Here is a 25407-nt window from a genome sequence, read left to right as displayed (position 1 = left end):
CTGGAAGAGAATGTCTACATGTATAAGACAAAGCAAAACTGGAACAGCCAACTTATTCCAGTTTGCAAATGGGATTCATTTTGGGACCGGATACTTCAATTTTCCCTTTCATAAAGAAAACGCTATTTATTCACTATATGGCTTAGGTCTACAACAGACATTTCACTTCCTTCTGGCAGAACAGATCTCCCCATCAAACACACTGACTCAAAAAGCAAACAATTCATATTATCTTTACTCAGAATCTTAAACATACGAGAGCCTGATATCAATAATCAACGTGTAAATACAGGCACAATAAGATATTTACGATACCATGACTAATCTGTCAGTTCTCCCTAGCTCATCAAACACCACAGTAAGAACTAGCATGCCATTCCGCATGCGATTTTTTTGGATTTGCACACCAGGTAGCTCTCTGAAGCTCTTTGGTTGCAGGTAAGCATCTTTTATTTGGTGATCTCCTGGGCTCAGGCTGGGTTTCCAGTGCTACCTGATGGCAGCCAGGTTCAAACTCCCCTTCTCTTTATTTTTTTTGTCAAAGCGTTGAGTTCATCCCTTATAAAATTCTAAAGAGACAACTGATGGCTTTAGCTGTAAATGATTTTTATTATTTTTAATCAAATCTGCTTTTCCCTCTCCTTCAAACACTATGAGCTTTCACTAGATACAGAAGAAAGGCCAGTTTATCCTTGGTGTATCCACTTGGACTATTCTGGTGTTACAGGACATAGCCGTCCTTCCCTACGGCCCATGCTTGTCAAGATGCTCAGAGAAACGCCAGTGATACAAACACTTCTGAAAACCTGCTTTGGTGCCTGCCTCCACCTGCAGCTGCCCAAACACTTGAGAACCTCTCTCCCCCCAGGGAAGGAGAAGCAGTGGGTTGGTTCCCACCTGTAGGTACCTGAAGACACGAAGCACATGGAAAGGCACAGGACAGTCCAAGGGGACACAACGAGATGGCAAGGCTGAACTCAACAGAAGCACACAAGCTTCAGGGCATGTAAGAGCCATGGAGGGGATATAACCTGAGCTTTCAGCTCTGCCAGGTTTAAGGGCAGTTCCTACCTCCGAGGCTCCAGTCTGACAGAGAGGAGCATCCCTGCATCATCCTGTCATCTCCAATTTGATCAGGAGCTTTCTGGGACACTGGCCATCCTTCCCCTCATACCTAACTCTGCAGAGTCTGTGGTCAGCTTTGTCTCTAGCTGCTCCTACAATGCAAAGCAGTACAGTAACAGCCGAGGAAATTTAACACATGAAAATAACTAATTACATGAAGAGATAATGTGGGTGCTCAGAATCTTGGGGAACTGATTAAACTTAATTCACTGGTTTAGTGCTTGCTCACCACAGCCAATGTCTGCCATCTGAAAGGGCAGAACCACAGAGCATGAACTGACTCGATTACAGCTTGCCTTCACTGGGTGCTCACTGGAGCCTGCTCTGCTCCTCTCCATGCAGGGTTGGTTTCCAGCTCCTCTGAACACGCAGGTTGTTTGGTAGAACTATTTAAAAGGTTTCACCCAAAAGCTGGATCTTCATGGTTTTAAGGTGGCAAGTTTTCAGAAAACTATCGCTGTGTTACAAGCAGAACTGCTTCTTTGGGTTTTCACAAACAACAGGACACTTTACCTTCTCCCAAAAGCTGGCAGCATAATCTGCCATTTAAGAACAGCAGCTTTGGCCCTCCTCACAGAGAAGGGCAATATGGCAAAGCAAAGCTACCAGCAGTCGAGTGTGGAGTGCAACGCAAAGAGGTTAGCCATGTGCGAAGGTGCTGCTCCTGGGAGGAGACAGCACAGGTAAAGAGCAACCCAGAAAACATTGGCACAGATCTGGTCTGTGGGAGCACTGGGGCAGAGAGAGGCCAAAATTTTTCAGCAGGATGTCGGAAGTCTCAAGGGACACCGCAGTGGGAAGGAGCTGTGAAGGACAGAGACAGCCTGGGGCACAGGCACTGTAGGGAAACAGCCCTCTCCTCATATTGCCTTGCCTCTTTGTGAGATGGTGATTACTTTTTTTTTCTTAAAAAAAGCCCACAGGAGATTTCTCACATATAGCCTCTCATACAGACAAAGCCCTCCAGACAGATAAGCGGCATCTGAGGATCAAGTACAGGTCTGACCCTGCTCAAAAGTAGGTCAAGCTGATCATGTTTTGCAAGGCAATGTTTTGCCCAGCATGGCTGCTGTGAAACCTGTTACATCGGCACCAAGCAATTGTGCTAACACTTACAACGAAGGCTACACAAGCTGGCTTTCAATTACATTATCCCCTCATAATTCCTCCTGTTAAATGAATCCTCCTTTTCTCAGCAGCATGCAGCTCTAAGTGAGACGTCCCTTGATTTCCAGGTCCTTCACAGCTCCAGGACCATCAAGTGGCTTCAAAAGAGGCCGTGACTCTGTTCCTGCTGCCAGGCTGCTAACCTAGGGGTGGCTTCTCTCTCCTCCAGGATCTGGTGGGATTCCATTTTGTTTTTCTAAGACCAGAGCTTGCAACCAGACACTGATGCTGATGCTGCACATACCCATTTGTAGGTAATTGCACTGCAAATGTTTAGGTTGACAAGTATTAAGAACCGTCACAGCTCCAGACCTTCACCTCAGTAGAGGGACAAACAGTAAAGAGATTTTTTTTTCCTGTCTGTGAAACAGACCAACATAAGCCTTCTGCCCTACATCTCTTTTCTTCCCATCATGAGAAAGGCTGCTCTCCATGGGGCACAGGTAAAAGAAGTAGGGACTCAATTAACCTGCTACATCTTTCCAGACACAGCACAAGTCCTGTATTCACCAGCCTTGTGAGGAAGCTGGTCTGCAGGGGGTTAAAAAAAAAAGGAAAAAGAAAGAAAAGAAAGAAACAATGTAGTAAAGAAGTTCTCAAATTTTCCAGTTCCTAAGTGCTAGGGAAAAGAGAGACAGAGCCAGAGGGTGATTTTGTTCAACAAAACCACAGCTTGCCACAACTCATGAGGCAAGAGCCAAGGAAAGGCAGAAGGGGAATGATCTGCAGAGATATTCATCTTCTGCTGAAAGATGAGATTAACTGCCTGAACGCTGCAGGACTGAAGGAGAGAATCAGTGAGCCCTAAAGTCTTCTCAATCCCATCAAGGTCACCAGTGTGAATTACCCCTTCTTCCTGCCTGGTAGGAGAAAGTGCTCTAATCTCCAGCACAGAAATTTCACATCGCTGCTGGAATAGAAACCTCTTCGGACATCCTCTGGGCTTCACTGGCCCAGCCCTTCCCTTCCTAACCAGCAGCAATTTCTTGAGGCTATGTAGCCACTTTATACCTTTTTTTTTTTTTTTTTCCTGAAGAAGTTACCAAGTGTTACATCCCTGAACGAACCAGGTTTAATACGATTTGATACTAAGTCTGCCCTAATCATAATTACCACTCCAGAACAGACTACTGCAAATGCTAACTGCAGCCCTCTGCCTTTCTGTTAATTAACTGCTGCAGACAAACTATGTCTGAGAATCACATGGCATTTAGGCAAGCACTGTGGAAGTTGCACAGTAGAGTGAAGATGAAGATAGTGTGAAATGATTTAAGATGTCTTACTTTTGCCAGAACTAATACCAAACGGACAGAGTTATGACAGGTCATATCCTGAAGATATCCTAGGTCATATCCTGAAGATGACCACTGGTCAGGTTCTTTTCCAGAGCAGCTTTTACAGATTTTCCTCATATTCTGCTTGCATTTTATGGATGCCCTGATGCCTAAAACCCACTTGTCTGAAAATCTGACTCATTTTCTCCTATTTGTTTTTAATATTTATAAGCCATTGATTGTAACACCTAAGCAGCATCATTTACTTCCATTCACTTTCTAATCTTCGCTTTCCCATCCTTTGACTTCCCTCTCTTGGAGGAGATAACCTACAATTATGCTGTTTTAGCTCATTTACCTAACAGGGAGTTAAACAGCTGCAAATGCAAGAGCTTTTCAAATTTTCTGAAAAAGTACAGACCCAAAAGCTCCAGATTTCAAATGGAGAATTCTATTTTTCCCCTTCTTTTGTGAACCACCATTCTTCCAACAGACACTTACTCAACCATTCACCAGCATGAGGCTACAACAGCATCATGCACTGCACTCTGAGCAAGTGCAGAGGAGCATCTGATGCATTGGTGCAATAACTCAGCTACTAGGCAGGGTTCAGCCATCAGTTAGCTCTTCTTACCAAATTGTTGTTGAATAATGAACCATTTGATTCATAAGCAGTTAAAAAGCAACAAAAGAAGGGGGATTACGTCCAGAAACCTTTAAATTATTTAAGGATTGAAAACATTTAATTGAAAAAAGATTTTTGTAAAAGTACAAGAACCGATGAAATGAATTACCACTCAGAGTGATGCAGCCAGTTATAACACCAGCAGCCTGTAAGCATGCTTATTTAGAAAAGCCAGAGATGCTGTGTAAATCTACTGAAGCACATCTAGCCAACATACCATTCACTGTTTATATATTTGCTTTGGACTGTTTAAAGAAATAATATTAGACCTTTCAACTGAGGCAGTTAATATTTTTTCTTCTGATAAAAGCTAAATAAAATCACAAGTGATAGAAGTTACATGCTGCTCGGAGCAAACAAGGCGTAGTTTCCTAACAACACTTTACCTAGCCTTTCATAAAAAGCTTGCAAAAACACAGGGGAGAAAGCACATTCTGACTTTTTTCCACCTGTGAATGATATCACTAATTTGCTATCAGCTACATTCAACAAACAAAACTATTGTCAGACTGGAAACCAAAATACTGAAAGAGCTACTTTTTATTGTTGGTGTATTTCTTTTTTTTTAATCTGTTCCATGTTGGCCAAGTGACCTCAAGTTAAACCTGCAGAGAGCAAGAAAGCTCCGGTCCTGTAGAGGTCAGCAAAAATTCCTCTTGTAACTGGGGCAACCAGTATTTACTCCTCAGTCCAGCCACAGCCATCCACCAGGGCTGGGGAAAGCCAAGTGGAAAACCTGACAAACTGATCTGCAGATCTACAACTTGCCACGTAGCTCAGGCAAGGGAGAAGGGGAGGCTCACGGCAGTTTGCACAGCTGTCTGAGCTGAGGTTACGCGGCCACACCGCACCAAGGCTGCTTGTGAGCCCCAGCAAGCAAACCTCTAGCAGAGAAGGGAAGGCTGTGCAGCCTCTTGATGCTGAGGGCTCTGCAAAGAGCTCAGAGTACAGGGTTGAAAACACTTTGCCTGGATACGAAGGACAAAGCACCTAAAAAGAGGAGAACAGAGCATCTCCGAGCCATAGGCAACTTCACCAGCACTGACAAGAGCTACTCATGGCTTGCAGAGTGGGGTGGGAACCAAAGCCAGGGATTACTTCTGACCGGGTCCCGATACTTTTCCATCTCTTAACAAGTGTAGTCAAAAGGCACTCCGGTCACTGAAGAACCACCCCATTAGCACTATTTCTATCTTATCATTTCTACTTAAAAACCTCCAGAGTTATCCAATTCTTTCACATCACAGGCAAACACAAAGAAAAATAGTCAAATGTATAAATAAGGCTGCCGATAAGAGAAGCACCTGCGTGTTTGTTAACCTCAGCCTGTTGGCCCAATTAGTATAACAGAGGCATATTTTGCATTCAAAGTGAGGTGGAAAAGGTAACAAAGGAGAAAGCTTTGTACTTGCTAATGATATGAGTAAGCACTGCTCAGAAAGCGATTGAGGCGGCTTTGATCCGTTCTGAAAATAGAAAGAGAGCTCTTCAGGCACTTCTGACAGCACAGCCTTACCATGGGCGTGCTCCAGTATCATCTACCGTGTTCATATTCATCTAGGGTGTTTACCTGACATTAAATTTGTTGAAGTAAGAAGCAGGAAGACTGCATTCAATCTTTTTCACTCATCTTAAACACAGAAAGGCCAAGGAAAGTCAGGAAGTGACTCTAAGGTTAAACTAATCAGAAGACATTGTTAAAGTTTTTGCATTCTCTACCTCCTTGCTGAAAACAACAACCAGCCTTTCTGAAACTGAGAACGTGGCCAGACTTTTCTTTCCTTGCCATTTTTTGTTTTTAATGGTCCATTCTTGTTTCAAAGTGAAATGAGCTTTGAAGGATTGTTCTCAGCCAAGGCACTTTAGAGCCCTGCCCATCCTCTGCAACGCTCCTGTTCACACAGCAGAACAAACCATGGAGGGCAGCTTCTGTCTGAACACTAACACTGACCACTGGTCAGTGTGAACAAAGTAAATTAAATCACAGTTACCTTCTGCATTAAGGATGAAAACCAGCAACGTAAAACCGCCAATTCACCATAGGGACTTCAAACACACTGGCAATTGTAAAACGTTCAGCCTCAGAGCTGTAAAACAGATCATCATTTCCAAGATTAGCAGAAGCTGTTCATTGTGCTGTGTTCTCATGACGGCTGTTTTTTTTCCATCTCAGTTTCTTTTATCTTATTAGATTTTAGCTCCCATTACAGTTAGGACAATTTTGCAATGGGTCAAAATTAATTAGTTTGCATCAAAAAAAGGCTCTTTGAAAATATACCACTAATGAGCTTCATCTGTCTGATTAGAGAGTCTTGCTTTTGGTAACACTTGGTGCAAAATATAGCTTCAGAGAAATACAACATGATAAGAATATTCAAGGATAAAAGCATTAGCTAAATAGCAACTAGAATAATGGATAAAAGATTAGGGTGGTAAACTGGGAGCAGGCACGTAACTGTGAGCATGCCAGCGTAGACCAGAACAGGCTAAAGAAGGTTTAACAAAGATGCATTTGTGCAAGAAGAGCTTGGTGAAATTCAAGTAGAATACTTAGTGAACTGACAAACACTAAATCTCTCTCCCATTCAGATTATCTTTAGCAATTATATGGAAGAGAGCTAGGGATGGGCAAAAAGAGTACTGATTTTCAGAGTGAAAAGATGGGAGAAAAAAGTTTGTTTTAGATGAGTCAAACTTGGTTTTAATATCTAGCAAGTTCCCTGGAAAGCATTTTCTTTTTCTTAAATCTACTTTTTAGTCAAGAACAAATTGTGTTTAATCATCTTTACTTTCAACTCGATGGGAGAATTGCTCCAGAGGACAAAAGGCATTAGATAGCTTTGGCATTTCTTAATTGAGCTTTTTCACCCCACATATTTTCACTTACCCCATTAATACAGACAAAAAAAGAAGGTACAGTCTAGAATGAATTTCTAGAAGGCTCACATTTGGGCAAGGCTGTGTTTTTAAGTGGAGCTCTCCATTTGTGGCCAGACACAGAAACGACTTTAAATGTGTGATTATGCTCTCAAAATGAGACAGGCAGATAGCTGAGCAGTACAACTGAACAGGCTGTCACTCCTGGCTGGCAGGAAAACACTGAATCCCAGTGGGCTGCTGATCCACGTCGCAAGGCACTGAGAGGTTACCCAGCTCATGGCAGCTAAATAGAAGCCTTTGGAATAGCCAAGAACTGAATTCAAATCCTTTTAACTCTTCCCTCTGTTTTGTCAAGGCTTCAGATCAAACAATGCCACGTTTTGTCAAAATGATCTTGACCTGCAACTGACAACACCAAAATCTTGCCAGTTTTATCCTTTTACCAACTTAACATAGAGATTTACATTCAAAGAACACATTCAAATAATGCATTTCAAACACCCTTGTAACCTCTTCCTCTTATCCCATGAACATGCTGCACCTGTGCATAATGTTTCTCCTGCCAGCCTCTTGCCACAGGTCAAAAAAATAAATAAAAATAGATTGCACTTGTTATTCATAAGCTTGCTGTTGTCTCCCAGAAGCAGCAAATGGACCAGAGCACATGTGGGAAGGAAAAAGCTTTGTTTAATGTAATTACATTTACTTCTTTTAAGTCTGAGTAAACTCAGGAATCAGCAGAACAACCAGTTAGTTAGATCATGAAAGCAGCTCCTTTCCCTGCAAGCGCACCCACATCACGCCATGTTGCATTCAGCAGCTCCTTTCAAAAAGCATTCTCAAACTTTATCCTATGGACCAGAAGGATAAAAAAGAAGTCTGCCACACAGACAACAGTGTGTGCAGTATTAAGTGCTCTTCCAGTGCAGAAGCTGGCAAGTGTGGTACAGCCCTGTGGTTATTTTTTAACACAATTGTTCAGTCTGTTGCTTTGGGTGAGAATGTCAACATTTTCACTTTTACCTGAGTTTCATTAACCACGACCATTTTATTTTACAAAAAACCCACACCTGGACCAGAGGGGTGGTGATAACTACAAGAGAGCAACTGGCACATGCTTAGGTCTAGCAAAAGCCCAGCGAAGCTCAGAGGGATGTATCTAGAACCAGCCTGACTCCATCATCCCTCCCAGTAAAACACACAGGGAAGCCTCTTTTCACTCCCACACTGCCATCACAAGAGTTGGCTCCAGATCTGCTAGAGGAAGTTAGAGAGAGCATAGTGATAAAAGACCCAATTATAAACATGAGCTCTTCATTGCTGGAGAGCACTGGGCATAAGGGAAGTGCAGGGGTGGGCTCCAAGAGGCACCCACACCACCGTCATCCACCACAGCGCCGGGGGCTGTCCTCACCCACCTGCTCCAGTGCCCGGGAGGCCAGATAAGGAGCAAGTCTGCAACGAGTTTCCTCTTGGGCTACCCCGGCCACTTCTTCTGGGTTTGTCCCTTGTACTTGAACACACACACTGTGCAACTCTAACCCCACTCTAGAGCCAAACCATGGCACGGTCTTGGGTACGCATCTCCTCCTTTCTTTTAGGAGTTGTCAAATCTTCTCCAAGAGGATGAAAAGGAAAAGGACAAGTTTTCCCTTCATTTGTGCTTGGGATTTTCTCCACACGAACAGCTCACATTGCTCAGTGCCAACATATTTTGGTGCCTCAAAGCCTTTCCTCAGACTTAACATCACTTTATAGCTCACTAGGCAATTTCCCATGCTTTCATCATTAATTTTTCCCATTACTCCAAATGTTTCTATCCACCGTTTCTCCTCCTTCCATCCAGCCTCATCCCAAAGGAGGAAATGGAGTTATTTTGCAGTTTTGTTTATTCCTACCTAAGCTGGCATGATTTTCCTTCCTTTCTACCCTCTTAACACATTAAATCAGAATCTTTACTAATAAGGTTGGCAGGAACTCAAGAGATCTTCCTGCAGTTCTTGTGCCCAGCTTGCCTACCCGATGGATGAGGAAACTCTTTCATGTAGAATAAGAGAGTTTGTGCAATACGGAGAACTTGTAATGGAAGACAAAAGCCGTTGACATCACTAGCTAATTATAATGTGACGCACTAAAATACAGTGCTGTGGCTATATCACAAGGTGGGATTAAAGCGTGCATGTATTCTCCTGTATGTTTCAATATCCTCCTATTGACAGAAGATAGGATGACTGGGCTACAACTAGAGACCAGGAAATGATTTTTGTGATTTCATTAGAGTAACTGACAAAAGCACTTCCTTTCTCTGAAAGGTTAACAGATGGCTTGTTAAAGTTACAACTTCTTTAAACAGGGTTGTCACCAAAAACGATGTGCATGACAACAAAAATAATATTGATACAAGCTCACTGCAAAATTAAAATGAAGTTTGCATAACCTAAAGCACAGAATAAATAACAGCCACCATTGCAACACAGAAGAACATCAAGGTGCATTTGCTTTTCTAAGATTTCCTTAGAAAGTAGATAAAGGGACAAAACATGCAGGTGTGCCAACGACACAGGACGATGTTAATTACAGGCACAAACCTGCAGACTGTCACCACGTCTATGCTACATGCATGGACAAAGTACCATGGACATTCAGGCTTGGATTTTAATCCCTGTAAAATATATTGGTCATACGGAGTTTTTAATTTGGGGTAAACTTTTTTTTTTTTTTAATGTTTAAACATATAAACGCTGAAGTTAAATACAAAAGTGAAGATTTGTACTCATAGTGCCTGGCATTGCAGACTGAGCAGGGTTTTGGTCTCCTCAAGTGAAAACAGGTCCCTGCCCCTTGATACCCAACCAATTATCAAAACCAGGAGTTTGCTGCAGTCTGCTGTGCTCTGCTCAGAATGAAGTGCATCACAAGCATCACCCCTGCACAGCTCTGCTTTTGGAGCTCACCTCTAGCAGATGCAAGGTGTGTGTGATGCAGGGGCACACAACACCTGAAACCACCTCCCCTCCACTGTGAGCAGCTCTGCTCCTCAGTGCCTCAGCCAGCCAGCAAAACCAGAGGAAATGAAGCAACATCAGCCTGCCCACCTGCTGTGGAGACTTCACCTTAAATTTGTCTCGTTGCTGTGCAAGCAGGGAAAACTACAAAGATTCAGCTTTGAAAACAGAAAATATAATAACATGACACCTTTTTGATAGGTGACCACATATTAGATAGTCCACCTGGACAAATCTAGAATCCTATAATTATTACTGATATTTAATACTTTCCTCCTTCAACATAACAATTAGTCAGTTTTTTCCCCATGTCATAATTCTTTTTTTTTCCTGTTTTATTTCCTTCTACAGTATCCCTTCATCTCTTTTTTTCTTTCTCTAGTATTACTGCTTTCCTCCTTCTCACATCCTACCACTGTTACCTTTTCAAGCAAACTAGTTTGCATTAATCTTTTCATAAAATTCAGCTCTGAGACTTTGCTGCTGCTCATCATGAGGCCAGGCAGCTAACTCCCAAAGATCTGAACTGGAAAAAAGCAAGCAAGCACAAAGAACCCCAGAGGGTTTTCCATAGGTTTGTTCATTTTCTTCACCATGACAATTCAGAAGAGAACTTTTCGTCTTACCAATCTTAGATGCTAGCTCTTTGCCTTTAAAATCAATTTTGTTTGGAACAGAATATAGAGGTGAGTCACTGAATCAGGGAAGCAAGGAGGAACAGTATTTCCCAGTGCAAAACCTCTGTTCATAGCCATCGGAAATAACCTGGTTTATTTTACCAACCTTATCATGTCAGGTTTGCTTAACACACGGCTTATCAGCTCCAACTGATGGGCACACTAACGGCATGACTGATGCACATGGCCGCGACTGAGGAGCAAACACGCAGCTGCTCACTGCTTTGTTTTGCCTTCACATTAAGGATTTTTGAGAAATTGTGTATTACAGCAGACTGGTCATTGCCTCAGGTGTAATAGGTTCTTCCTTTATCATTGAATTCAGCACAGCATGTGAATTTCATCGTCATCTAGAACAGAAAATAAGTAAACAGCAAGCATTAAAAAGGAAAAAATGATTTTTTAATATATATTTTTTTGAAAGTAAAGGTTTTGCTGTGGAACTGCTGTGACCAAGTGATTCTGCTCTAGAAACAGAAATAATTTTTTGAATGAAAATATCATGGAGGTGCTGCTGCCTTTACAACTCTAACTCAGTGAACAGCCAAAATAATCTGTGGTTAGTAATCCAAAATAATCCAAAAGAGCCCAGATTTTCAATACAATCAAACAAGGACACTGTAAGGTACCATACCTTTTCATGTCACTGTCATAAACTATGAAGACAGTTGGCTTTTAAAAACAGATTTTAAATTTTGTGTGCATGTGTTTGTGTTTGGCTTAGTTACAACCAATGTGGTTATAATAAATCAGTATCAGCAACGCACAATCTTATAGAAAAGGGAATCACCATAGCAGTTATAAGAATACTTGAATACTATAAAAAAGGATTTTGCGGCATACTAGGCTTCTTGGTTTAGTCTACCAGAAGTGGCAGGTCTGTGACAAAAATATTGGGCAAAGCACAAGGACGTGAACAGCAGCAAGCTCCTTACACCATCAAGGGAGCAGATGTTGCTTTGTCCCATCAGGAAACAGTCACTATGAAGATGCAAGACATACAAAACAGGAGTCAAAATAATGTTATAATCCTATCTTTTAAAGAAATTATTATGCAGACCTAAAAAAAGCCCTTGCAGTCTGATTTCTACCTCTCCTTTCTAGGTGTTCTCATACCACCATTCACGTCCAGCTCAGTCTAAGCAGGACCAGGCTCCCGTTACCTTCGTACAGCACTTTGCATACCTACTTCTCGTTTGGAGCCCTGCACAAGACAGAGAAAAGTACTTTCCACAGAGGAGGGATGCTATGGAAGTAAATCAGGTCTTTGGTCTGCAAGAAAGCTGCTTTCCTGATTTTACAGATAGATCTGTTCTGAACCGACTAACCCAGAGAGATCTGGCTTGCCAGCCAGTGTCAAAACATGGCTAGGAGAGGGAAAAAAAAGGAGGAAAAAAAGAGAGAAAAAGAAAAAACACCTTTGTAGTTTGAACAGGCATATTATGTTCATGAAGCAAAAGCTCAGGGAGATCTCTGCTGGCAGGCTGATGTAGTACATGGGCACCATTGCCAGACACATCTGACACCCATGAGCAGTTTCTTCCACATCTGAATGCCAAACACATTGCACATTTCCCTTGCATACATAGGATTTGACACCAACATCTTGCTCTGTCTCACCCGTTTAGCACAGGTTGCAGCTGTTTGGTGGGGCAAGTGGGGAATTCCATCTCCATTCCACTTATCAAGGACAAACATTCCCAGCATACCTGAGTTATCATTCTGCCGAAGCAAGGCTGATGAAAGCTCCTACAGCTTCTTGTACCGCAGAAGAGTGGAGGGTGGGACCCATTTGGTTTGCCATGCATTGAAATCATCTACTTGTTTGACTACTACACAACAGGCATTAGGTAGCATCCAACTCAAAAAGTAATATCAGGGAAATGGCACATCTCACCCACTCGTCGTAATTAGCAAGACCACATTTAACAGTCAGCCAACACCAGGCACTTGTGTACGGTAAATTAGAAGGAACCAAATACAGGTAAACTACACAGATGATGTCTCACCTTCTTGGTACATTAAACCACTATTGGAAACCACGAAACCTCAAGAAATGCAAATCAGAATGAATTCTCAACTGTAGTGGGCTACTGTAAAGATACGTACAATACATCTGGGGACAAACGAAGTCCAGAAAAGCTAGCAACTGCATGAGAGAGACCTTTACTTCCAGACCACAACAGTGGCCAAGCACAGGAAACATGAAATAGTTAAAATGATTATTAAATAAAGGACAATATATTTTACAGCACAATGACAGTATGAAGAGGCTCAATTTTCCTTTTAAAAATGACATTTTCAAGACAGCAACAGACATTTCCAGTAGCTCAGAAAACAAATTTAATTGACACTTGGAAGGAATAAAAGCATACAGTGTTGTTTGTTTGTGTTTTTTTTTTTTTTTAAAGAAACTTTATTACAAATCTGTAGGTTTAAGAAAATATCCAAAAATGTCAAAGTAGTAAGAAAAATGCTGTCATTCTATTCACAGTTACCAGTTTTCTCCAGTAAACACAGCATACAAAAATTGATAGAAACCACTGCAATTCTTTTTGGTGACACAAGTCAGACTTTTTAAATTCTAAGTCCCCTGCCAACAACTAAGTAGTTTCTGGCAGCACAAGGAAAAGATTAAATTGTACTTTTTTGAAAACTAGAAGTTTGGATGAAAAGGCTATATATACATACAGATACTGTATTTTACCACATGTACAGGTAACTCAGGGCAAACAAAACAGGGCCCAGCACAACATTTAAACCTATAAAAAACATGGGGAACGAGGGAACGTGTGCATAATGGTATTAAGTTATTCCCTATGCTCTGTTTTCCACTTCTCCTTTACATCCCAAAGCTGATGAAGACCAATTGCTTTGCACTCTGCTTTATAGCAACAGCTGGAGCTGATGTGCTGCTCACACACACAGAAAAGAATATTAGCTGCACTGCATGCAGGGATATAACAATGTAGTGTAGTTAAAATGTAATGTGATTAGAAGTGGCATTTTAGAAGACTCCGTACACTGAATTAACTGACTGCAATTGACTTAACATCTTAACTCCCCTGAAAAGTCAGGCTAGCATGGCATTTCTAATGCCATTCACAGATGACTCATAAAGCATGTGAATGAGGAAAGAACTGTCTGATACATGTTGTCTTCCTAAACTGAAGTACTTGCTGCTTTAAAAAAGCAAAAAGTCTGCAAGTATGCCAAGGATTAAATCCAAGCCATCCTACAACTCTTAACTTTGGGTAGCTGGCTGCCAGGGCTGGAAGCTGCAGCACAGACCTTTGGTAACCACATTCTCAAATCCTCTGAAACGTGCTGGGCCTAGATGTCATAACTCAGAGCCGCCGGGCAAAAAATGCTTCAATCAAAGACAGGTAAAGATTTTAGAGGTGTGGGATGAAACATCTGTTAAAATACCTGCTCAAGGTACTGATGTGATCTAAAAAGAAAAAAAAAGGAAACCCTTCTCCTCTGTGTAATTTAACAGTTTTCATCAGGTGCATGAAGGTGCTTAGCCAGAGGATATCTGAGATTGCCTGATCAATTTTCCTCCTGCCAGCAGCAACTTGGAAAATGCCATCATCACGTTAAGAACAACTCTGTGCATTTCATCCATTCTGTTGTTTCAACATATGTTAAAAAGCACAAGATCAGGAGTTATTCAAACAACACTACTCCACAAAAGAGCAACTAGAAATCAACAGTCTCTCGTCACCAGAGCAAACAGGATGGAAGGTGCAGAACAGAATTTACAACAGTTTCCTTCCCCATGCAGACCAGATTATCCCTAGTTTAATCAGGTCTAACTGGAATATTTCTTAAAAGTCACCTGTTGGTTCGGAGGCTAACTCATTCTTTCACATTTACTGAAAAACTGATTTCTGAAACACTGTAATGAACAGTCAAAAATCTTCATTCCAAAAAAGGAAAGTATTTCATGTACAGTCCTAGGTGTGGACCTTCAGGCTTGGGAAACGTTTTTCTAGATTTTCAGCAAGTGTCTGATCAGCCTCACGCAGAACTTCAAGGAAACTCTCCACCTGGAATTAAAATCACAAACACACACACACACATACACGGAATAAAAAACAAACAAACAAACAAAAATACAAAACATTAACTTGCTTGGAACACAGAATTCTTATAGTCAGTTTAAGGGTCTTTCTACTCCATCTTCCCAGCCACAGCAGCCAGCAGTAGCCATTGTAAAGAATAATGAGAAATGCTCCACGGTAGATAGCTTCCTCCTCAACTCCACAGTTTCACTCGGTCTAAAATTTGAACCACTGCCTTCCCCAGCCTCTTATTTTATCATGTAAAAGTACATAAAGAAAAGCTTCCTATGCAAAATATTATTAATTATTCTATAAAACCATACAGGGCAACTTCTCAGCTGACGTAAAATTTGAATTGTTCATTCATTTCAGCACAGTTAGACCTTTTATCAGTTGATGATGGAGGCAAAGCTCTGGCTGAAGCAAGCCAGAAGGGGAGGGTAAGACTGTCTAAAATGGCACATTACATGTGTCCGAAGAATTCTGTCCTAATGCTGTTTTACGCTTGTCTCTGGAAGTCCTTGCAATAATAGTATTTTTTATCCACCTTATATACGTTGTCATATACTCACTGATGCAAAATAGAGTGGCAAGAGGTTCTGGAATGCACATGAACACGTCTGTTCATTTAAATGTCCCTGGTTTAGTCCTTCTAATGTATTTTCCTGGAAAATAAAGTGAGAAATACAACTAGCATGTCAAGAGCAGTTGTCAAAGAAAAACTCAAAGTTGCGCACACAGTGGCTGCAGCACTTTGTTCTCGTAACAGGTGAAACCACAAGGAAGTAGAATGTACAGTTCTAAGACAATGCCAGACATTAATTAAAAAAGGTGTGAAAACTGACACCTCAGAATTCTCTTCTTCTGAATTCTCCCATAAAAAAAAAAAAAGTCCAGCTGAGAAGATCAATTTATATAGGTCTTTCCTAAATTAACTTCTATTCAAAAGGAATTGGCAACATACACCTGAAAAATTTAATATACAGAGTCCTGGCCCTTTTTTTTTTTTTGAAAACCTGTGTCCCTGCCATCTGATACACGTTGCTGCTGACTTTCTGATCAATTCCTTAATGAATTTCCAACACGCAATTTCAGTTGCTCAGAAAAACGTCCAATTAATAGTAACTTTTTTTTTCTTACCCACCCTGCTGAAATCCCTCTTCAAACTTTGTTTATTCTTACCTTGGTCAGTTCTTGAAACATATTGGAAAGCAATTCACAGCAAATATCCTTCAAAATTTTCAAGTGGAAATCTTCCTCATTTAGGTCACCTTTTCCAGTCTCTTCTTGTTCAGATTCCTTTGAGTTATCAACAGATCTCTTCCCGCAGCCCTCCATGTATTGTAAAATACGAATCAAGCTCCCAATCAGAGGCATATCTGATATAAAGTAACAAGAAAGTGGAAGTTTAACACTGAATTTTTTTCCCCAATCCTACCAAGGAACTAGAATTTTGAAACAGATGAGAATATTTTATACAAAAGCTAAAGGAATGTATAATCTGACAGTGTTTTTAATCAAAGACTTAAAAAAACGTGGAACAACAGAAAAAACAAGTACTTCTTTATTGCAATCTAACCTGTACCTATTAAAATTATACACTGCTGGTAAGGAATAGAAAGAAAACATTTCTAGTGGTAACCTAGAGCAAGCACAATTCTTTCTAGAGTCTTGCGAGCAAGAAGAAAACAAAGCCACTTTTCACCTTCTGGGAGGACAGATTATTTGTGCAGGCTCAGCTGCAGAAGTGGCAGGGAAAGTGAGGATCAGGGCTCTCTGCAACATTCCCTCCCCACTTTTATCTCTCTGCTATACTAAACTAGAACTTAATCTAAAGGCAGCCAGACCTTGCTGGCAGTCAGACTTAGCACCTTTAAAAAGGAAAAGAGAAGCTAGCATGTTAAAGGTGCATCCAGATAACCCTATCTGATAAACAAAAACAAAACCTCCTCCTGCCACAGATGACTCACATTCCCAAGGTAAACTTGTAATTCTAAAGACTTCTAAATGGACTGAAAAGTAACAAATGATAAAGATGGATTTAAGAAAATAATCTTTCCTTCTAGAAAAAAAAAATGACAGCAAGACCTCATGTTTTAGCAAAGAGAGATTCTGCAGTTTTCATGCATTTAGCCAGTGGAGAAGACTGAACAGAATCTGTAGGTTCCATTACCATAACTCTTCAGACGTATCCAGTACCAGAACTTTGAGCTAGCTATGATTTTTTTGAGTCACAAGTAACGTGCCTTATTCAAACATGTATCTGAATTCTGTGTTCTGAACTAACCTCTAGAAAACAGTAATAAACTAACCATCTTTCACCTCATATCAATTATAAAAATATTTTTTTTTTAAAAAAAAAAGGAGAACAGAAAAAAGTATGGCTTACTTTTTCTCATCTTGATGTATTCTTGTTCTGTCTGTGAAGCAAACATAGCAGATAGCACCGACAAAATAGAGGCCAATACAGTCTTTTGCTCCTGCACAATGATCGGTGGATCATCTGGCTGACAGAGTTCATGGCAAACTAGGTCATAAAGCAAACTCCAAGTTTCTTTTCCTCCGTCAGGAGCCTGCACTTGAGAAAGAAAAAAAAAAAGAAAAACCACCAAATTTAATCTAGGTACATGAACTGTTTTTCTTTCCATATCTGATGATCTAGAAGTTACTGTCATTCTTACTCCCATCATATGTAGCAATTCAAGTGTCTTACCAATAGCCTGAATGCCCTCATCCACTGTGGTTAGGAGCTGCAAGATATGCATATAAACATCAAGTCCTTCCGGATTATCTGAGCTACAGGAAACAAAACAAGAAACAAAGCCAAGTTAAAGATATGATTACTGAATTATCTCATTATTCTCTACATGTTTTAGATGCACAACAGACCATCAGCAGTCTGCCATGCTCTTTGCTAACAAGCTAGTTAGCTCATTTCAAATGGTAGGTGCAAGCACACGTGTTGTAGGGATCTGGCAAACCACGTAGCTCCCGCTAAAAATCAAGAGTTTCAGAGACAAGCCTTAACGAGGTTACAAGAAGACTCCCCAGCCTCAATACCATAAAGAAATCTCACTTACCGGACTTGTTTGGCTGCTTCAAGTATACAAGGCACAATCTTAAAATCTGGAAGTTCTTCAGGGGAATCATCTACAGACGGTCCCACAGACTGACACGTGCCACTTTTAATCCAGTTTAACATTAGCTCTTCATCTAGATCAAAGAGTTTGTCCACGACTTCACCCACTTTTACCAGCAATTCAACTGCACGCAAAAGAACGTACCAAATTCAAGAAAAGAGCAAAAATTAGTTTACAGAATGCTAACATATACAAGTATCAGAGTAAATTCAGTGTTGACATATACTAGTTTCATTCATGATCTACTAACGGTTCCTGTGCTCATTACTTTTTAGGGGCATAAATGTGGTGGAGAGATTGAAGAACAGGGACTGCTGACAAGTCCACTGACACATTCTACCTTATTAATTATAAAACAAAACTTTTTTCTTCAAAGAGACTTGAAGTTTCTGAAAAGCCATAACTTCTGCTTCCAAAATAAAACATGCCAAGATTTGTCCCTAGTGCAGTTTTCTGCTAATCTGCATTTTACTTAAGTAGATCTGCGATTTCAGTTGGAACGAGCATTAGATCATTTAAAAAACAAAAAAGCTGGTATTTTTCAAGTTGCAAAAGCTAAAGCATTAGGATTCATAGACAAATGACAACTGCTATTACAATTGAGTGGACATAAAAAATAAATGCTGCTCAAAATGTTTCCATGATTGGGTGCTTGATTTGTTTTTTTGCAAAATTACTGCTATGACAAAAAAGAAGAGACTTTTGTACCATTGACTGCGTACCCAAAGCCTGTGCAGTATTCTGCTGCCACTCAGAGAAACTTAATTATTCCTCCAATTCACATTCTTCAAATATGGTAGTTTTAAAAATGGAAAATACATATCTGATTAAAATAACAACAACAATAATCTAAATCAGGTCTCGTTTCAAATATCAAAAATGACATATGCATATCTCTTAATGAGGACCTTGTCCTTTCCTTTATTGTGTAAATAATTTCTTCTATTTGACTTGGTTTTAATTCCCCCACAGAACTTTCTCATTCTTCTAAATGCACTTCCCATGTTGGCTTTAGATATATGTACAAACCCTTAAAGGCCGGACAAGTTTATTTTGGTGTCCTTATTAAATTATCATGAGTTTAACCTTATTTTAAAGAAATTCTTTACTCCCAATTGAAAATATTTGTCTCTGAAATGGCATAATTCACTTTTTATTTTTTTCTGCAAACCACTTATTCTCAGCTTGTTTTGGCAACTCACCATTTGTAGAGCTTGACATGATAAAGCAAACACAGTCATACACCGAAGGGCTGTCTCGGATTCTCTCAACCCAAACGTTGGCCACCTCAGGCTGGGAGAGGCAAGTTAACAACAACCTAGACAGGAATTGCCCATTTAACAAATTAAAAGCCAATTCATTGATCTTAGCAGTACAAGTGTAAAACCAAAATAATGAGAATAGTGTGACAAAAAACAGGAATCTAGCCCACAGCAAATCAATTTCAGAACAAAGTGGAAATGACAAATGGTAAGATGGGAAAATATCAAAATAATGAGACCACTTGTCAATTTTTCCCCCATGGCCTCACAACATAGCTTAACTAAATTAATGATTCATTAATTTCTGAGATGTCCTACCTGCTTGTTTCCAGAAGAGTTGGAGAATCTGAATCACACAAACGTTGCAATAACACTTGGCTTTAAATAGAAAATTTAAGGTAAGAATTAGTAAAAAGTATCTTTTTCAAAAATATACAAAAAGGTTAATTTCATAGCTGCAGCCATGTTCTAAAATTAAAACCATTTTTTTTTTCCAGACTGTATATGCACTACCAGGGTTTCAAGACTGCCAAACGTAGAAATTTAAGATTGGGGAGCTTTACCAGGGACTACAAAAGAACCCCAATATTCTGCATCCTATTTCTCATTGATTACTTCTCAACCAGTAAGGATATGACAAAAAGATGTGAACAAAGGCACTGCAAACCAACTTAACTCCTTTTACAATGTATATTCCATAACTGTGAGAGTCCAGAAAAGCACATATAAAACATATATATACCTACCCGAGATTCTCATCTTTACTAATAGACATGCATATGTCTTGGAAACAGGCCATATTTCCCAATATTCCCACACAGATTTCCTGAAAAGTCCAAACAAGGTATAATGAACTAACTGCAACACAGTTCACAAGTTTATTTCCACAACCATAAGACAAAAATAAGAAAGGTTCAAAGATGCTTTCCAGTTTGACTTCCAAGTTGGTATGTCCTACCGATTTCTAGGCAATATTTCTAAGGTATGCTGTTAGACTAGCCTGAAGGATCCTCAGGAGAAGTACTATTCTGATATTTAGCATAGTTAAGATGTTCTGTAAAAGCAAATACATTTCAAAATGAAACTCTGCTTGCATTGTCTATATACACTGTTTAGAAATCTGGTATCACTATTATAAAAGCAATAAGGAGTCCTAAGAACAAAAATATCACCCTATGATTTTCCTCTTTACATATACTCGCTTACTCCTAAAGAAAAAACACATCTTAATATGAGCTTCCTAAAAAAAAAAAAAAAAAAAGCAGTGCATCCCATTAAAATACTCAAGCCCAGACAGTTGGACAGTCACTAGAAGGATGCACACTTCTACAAAGGGAGCTCTAGAACACCTGCAGGTGCCTGGTGTTAATAGGGAACGTTCTAGGAGTCGCTCAGTTTCAGCAACTTGAAAATTAACCCTAACCAATCGAAGTTAGCATATTTATTAACATTCTCCTACCTCTGCTAAATTACACCAGGCACTCTAGCTGCTGCTATTCCAAACAATATCTAGTGACAGCCCATTTAAACTGACTTCCCAATTTTGGTCACACTTTCAAAGTACAAAACACTGAGCTTTCAAAGTCCTGTGCGCCTCTACTCATCTCCTGACGTAAATGTTCTGGCAACTTCACAGGTTATAAGAACACCGAGTAAGGCTGAAAACCCTGGTTTAATTTCTAAATGCTAGTGCATTATGTAATACAGGCTGCAAAGCAATGACATTGAAACAAAGGGGGAAGAAAAAAAAAGTTCATTAAGGAGTGGTTTCCAATGATTCCTAACAGCTAAGGTTACTTTTGTAGGTCTGACAAAACAAATTCGTGACCATTTCTGAATAGTAATTACAGAAAAAGCGAGCAGGAAAAAAACAGGCCAGTCCTTACTTATTATTAGAACTAGCCTTAGTATAACTAAGTTTCATACATTTAATCCTTCATCAATAATGACATAGAACATTTTCATCATCACCAAAATACCTACTGATTGGACCATATTAAAAATGCTGTGCAAAAAAAACATTTTTTTAATTTTGTTTTCTCTTTGTTCCACTACCTTATTCAAAAATGCAACTGGAAGAAGGAGATATTTAGGAAAGCAGGTACAGAGCTATTTACTGTTGCTATTATTATGGGACAGCTTTTTGACAGCCCATACTTACAGTCAGGCGAGGACACTTGGATTTGGCAAAAACTCCCATGAATATATCAGGGGCATTGAACTCCTGAAGAAATAAAGCGACATCCTGTGGAGAAAGTGAATGAAAAAGTAAACAGATTTTCCAATTTTACAATTTTCAAACACGAATCAAACCCTTTCACATAGTTCAAGGACTGAATCAGAGATGTCAAACTCACTACAAGAGATCAAGTATTTACCAACAATTAGTACCAATAATGTGCTATGCCACCATTCCTGCTTTTTACTGAGAGAAGATCAGCAAGCCCATACAGTGATTCAAGATGCCAGTGATAGGCTCTACAACAAACCAGTCATATTTAGTTTCTATTTCCTCTATCTCAACAAAGGGTCAGGCATGCTAATTCCATGCAGAATTCAGCAAATACTGTTTTGTCAAGCAGTGACATTATATATTAAAAAAAAAAAAAAAAAAAAAAAAAAGGAAAGAACTACCATTAGCACTTGATCAGAGAATACAAAAGAGGAAATCTGCTCCTCATTTCACCTCATTAAATCACTGTATTAGTTCTCTGTTTGGGAATGAAGTACACATCTTCCATGTTTACTTGAAACATTTAAACAGAGAACTACAAATAAATCCTTGTCTTACTTGAGAATTTGTTCCAGAATTTGGGAATGTTAAGAAAAACACCAAAAAGATACGTTAAATTGCCAATGCAAGCTAAACTTTAAAAGACTGTTTGTTGATCAGAAAAAACGTTTACTAGCATTAACATGGCTAGATGAAAACATGCCATTATAGAGACAGCATCAGTAATCACATTGCTAAATACAAGCTGAGTTCACTTCAGGTGCAGCTGAGCTGCTGTCTATTCACTCCAGGCTTCAGTTCGACACCTGCAGGTAATACAGAAAACCAGCAGGTGTGAATATGGCCCCATTGCCGCCAGCTGACCCTAAGCACTGTGTGACCTGTAGGACACCTGGAGGATGGCTCAGGCAGACCAAGCTGTTTCCCTTACGCTCCCATATAGCCCTGCTTTGTATCCTCAGCCAGCAGCACAGGGCCCTGCACACACAGAGCACTTGCTGTCTCAAAACGTGCGATGAGGCTGCTTCAGACCAGTTCACCACCCCTGCCCTGTTTAAGGACCCACAGAATGCTGCCAGCCAAACCAGGCAAGCAGCAACACCACCTGCGTCAGAAAGCTGGCCCAGCACATTTAAGCCTTTCCCCAGCCTTTTGGGGACAGGATTTAGGCTGAAGGCGCTCAGCAGCAGCAACACGGCAGCAGCCAGTCGCCGCGGTGCCCCTACCTCATCCATCGACATGTCCCACACTTTACAAATGTCGTTCTCCATCTCTTCGTCCAGCTCCGTCTGGATTTCCTCAGGGTTCGCGCTGGGCTCGGTCTTCTCGGGGCTAATGACCTGAGAGACACCGGGAGAGGGGGGACGGTAGGTGAGGAAAGGCCACCGCGCACCCCCCCCCAGCCGCCCGGTCGCTTCGGTGGCGGAAAAACCACCGCCAGCAGCCTCCCGCCCGCCCCGCGGCGCACCTCGATGAGGCGGGTGAGGATGCTGAAGAGCCAGTGCTTGCTGTACACCGTGCTGCCCACCGCGTCGCCCTCCTCCTCCGCCTCGCTGGAGGGCGGCGAGGGGTTGCGGTCCATGGCGGCCTCCCCGCGAGCAGCGAGGCGGCAGCGGAGGGCGGCCGGGCCGGCCCCGCCGCGCAGCGCCCCCCGGCGGCCCGGAGCTCCCCGCGCCGCCGCCCCCGAGGGCCCCCCCCCGGCCCCAAACCCTTCAGAAAAGGCGCTTGAGTGTAAACCAGGCAGGGCTCAGGAAATATTGGCGGTTTCTTTATTGGGGGGGCGTGAGGGAGGGGGAAGGGGCACACCGCGCGTTAGTATTTGCTGGGAAGGCCCGGGGGTCTGTAGCGGTTGGGGTCCCCGCCGTTGCGGCCCCACGCATTCGCCTCTTGGTCGGCACGGGTGTCTTCGGCACCTCTGCCGCTCACGCCGCCTTGCCAGTTTTCACGAGCATCACTGGAGGAAACAAAAGGGGCCCCGTGAACCAGCCAGCACAAACCCCCCTCACAGGCATCGCTTCGTGTTCGTTTCCTCACTCGCCTAACGCTAGCTTTTCCATGGGACTGCTCAGCACCAGGTGCAGACACATGCTAAGTCCTTATCTGAGCACCGCAGTAGAACCTGTAACTTATGTCAGGAAGTGGGCCAGCACGGAAAAATAGCGCTTTTCCACCAAAAATGCAGAGATAAGAAATCTGCCTGCTCAGGAAGAGAAGAAAGGCTCCCTGCTATATGGGAAGGGAGGCACCTTTCCATCTGCAGACAGCCTGCTCAGGCACCGACTGCTTCCCCTCCCCTCTCCTTCTGGGCCAAAAGCTGTGTGTGTGTCAAGAAGGACTTCACTCTGACTGGGATGCCCGGATCCCTAGGAGCTCGCTGTTAACAACCACAGAAGTTCCCTTACCTGATCACTCTGGCTGCCCAAGCACCACCAGGTCCTCTTCGGGCAGCATCATAATTGCCACGAGCATGGAAATATTTGTCAGCACCTATATGGTTTGCCTCACGCATGTCCCGGTATGCTCTGAGCATGTCCCATGCTCCTAAAGAAAGCAGAGAGACAGAGGCGATGTTAACTTTAAAATCTCGTCCCTGCAACAGCCAAGTACCACTTCAGCCAGAAGCTCACAGGCTGCTGCTGGGCCAGAAAGCTGCATGTGTCCCCAAGGCTCCCTTGGAAAACCTCTTCTGCTAAGCTAGGGGAGGCTGACAAAGCAGAAGAAAGGGGGCTCCTTGGGGAGACCCTCATGGAGCCATGGAAGTATTGTATGGCTTGGTTGGGGCACCGTAGGGGCAGGTGAAGCTCAGCAAGCAGGCAGTGGCCCTTCAGTTCCATGCTGTGCACCAGATAAAGCACCGGGTGCACTTTGGGGCTTTACCGGCAGAGGGTTTGTGCCCCCAGCTTCTCCACAAAAAGTTCTCCATGAGCAAATGACCGTTCCTTCAGTCCTTGTGCCTTGTTTGGCTGCAGGGATGCGCCCAAGCCTGAGCTCTGGCCTGTCACATCCTTTGTGCTGTGCTTAGAAAGGCCCAAGGAAAAGAAATGCAGAGGTGCTCCTCCACATTGGCTTTTGCACGGGAGTTGCCAACAGAAAGTGCTCACCGGGGGGCTGACCGGGGCCTTTTCCCAGCAGCAACCAGCAGGGGTCCCTCATCGGGAGCTGCAGACCTCCCTGCTTGGAGGGCTGAACCCACTGACTGCATGTAACCCGTGCTCGGGGAGGCGTCCCGAGGGAAAGACCTGTGGCAACAGAGCAGCTTACCTCCAGCTGCATCCAAGACAAATCTTCCACCACGTGTAAATGGGTTGTCAGCACTTGCACACACAATAACAGCGAGCAACACGAAGCAGATACAGAGCCTCATGGTTCCCTGTCCAAGCGTGACACGGAGCTGGGAAAAAGAGAGATTAACAGTTTTAGAGCTTTCAATAGAGATTTCTGACACAGCATTCATACCCGTGCCCAGGCAGCTGCAGGAGCAGTTGTGCAGCCACCCCAGTGCTAGCAGCCAGCCCATGAGCCCACTTCTTGCCCCACAAGAACTGATGCCTCCTGTGCAAACACGAGCTCAACACAGGACTCCTCAACAAAGACAGATGGACAAGAGACACTTGTGTTTTAGCATTCCCTGCAGCTCCTTTCATGAGTACAGAGAAATCCCACATGCTAAAACATTAGTTCTTTCCCCAGAAAAAGAGAAAACTGCATGCATATTGTAAATTCAGAGTATCACTCACCACTCCAGAAAGGCAAAGCCAGGAGGAGATGAAGCTTGTCTCCTGTGCTCTCAGAGAGGGTATTTATAAGCGGTTCAGGCTCCCAAAAGAGGAAATTGGGCAGAATACCCAGGGGTGGGAATTCCCCAGCACCATTCATTTCAACACAGAATTTC

The 25407-nt window shown here is 42.0% G+C and overlaps 2 protein-coding genes across 5 annotated transcripts; both read right to left on the bottom strand.

The window, feature by feature from the left end:
* Positions 1-13139: 13139 nt before the first annotated feature.
* Positions 13140-23137, bottom strand: SAAL1 (serum amyloid A like 1). 4 transcript variants are annotated; one of them, XM_068683548.1, is made up of 12 exons: positions 22984-23137; positions 22742-22855; positions 21444-21527; positions 20029-20108; positions 19601-19660; positions 19223-19338; positions 17961-18144; positions 17594-17676; positions 17270-17458; positions 16063-16259; positions 15453-15545; positions 13140-14865 (listed from the first exon to the last, which is right to left on the bottom strand). In XM_068683548.1, exons 1-12 carry the CDS (start codon positions 23095-23097, stop codon positions 14773-14775), a joined length of 1407 nt encoding a protein of 468 aa, XP_068539649.1. In that variant the 5' UTR covers positions 23098-23137; the 3' UTR covers positions 13140-14772. The 4 variants fall into 4 exon arrangements, with proteins under 4 accessions (XP_068539649.1, XP_068539650.1, XP_068539652.1 ...); XM_068683549.1 differs by lacking the exons at positions 22742-22855; positions 22984-23137 and adding an exon at positions 22074-22221; XM_068683551.1 differs by lacking the exons at positions 22742-22855; positions 22984-23137 and adding an exon at positions 21674-21828.
* Positions 23138-23262: 125 nt separating this feature from the next.
* Positions 23263-25407, bottom strand: SAA2 (serum amyloid A2). The gene is made up of 4 exons (XM_068683552.1): positions 25253-25407; positions 24777-24906; positions 23918-24056; positions 23263-23469 (listed from the first exon to the last, which is right to left on the bottom strand). The coding sequence occupies exons 2-4, from the start codon at positions 24877-24879 to the stop codon at positions 23328-23330; spliced, it is 384 nt and encodes a 127-aa protein (XP_068539653.1). The 5' UTR covers positions 24880-24906; positions 25253-25407; the 3' UTR covers positions 23263-23327.

This window comes from Anas acuta, chromosome 5 (assembly GCF_963932015.1).
Source record: "Anas acuta chromosome 5, bAnaAcu1.1, whole genome shotgun sequence".
Taxonomy (NCBI): domain Eukaryota; kingdom Metazoa; phylum Chordata; class Aves; order Anseriformes; family Anatidae; genus Anas; species Anas acuta.
Note: the sequence above shows the minus strand (reverse complement) of the source record. Positions and strands in the feature narration are given on the sequence as shown.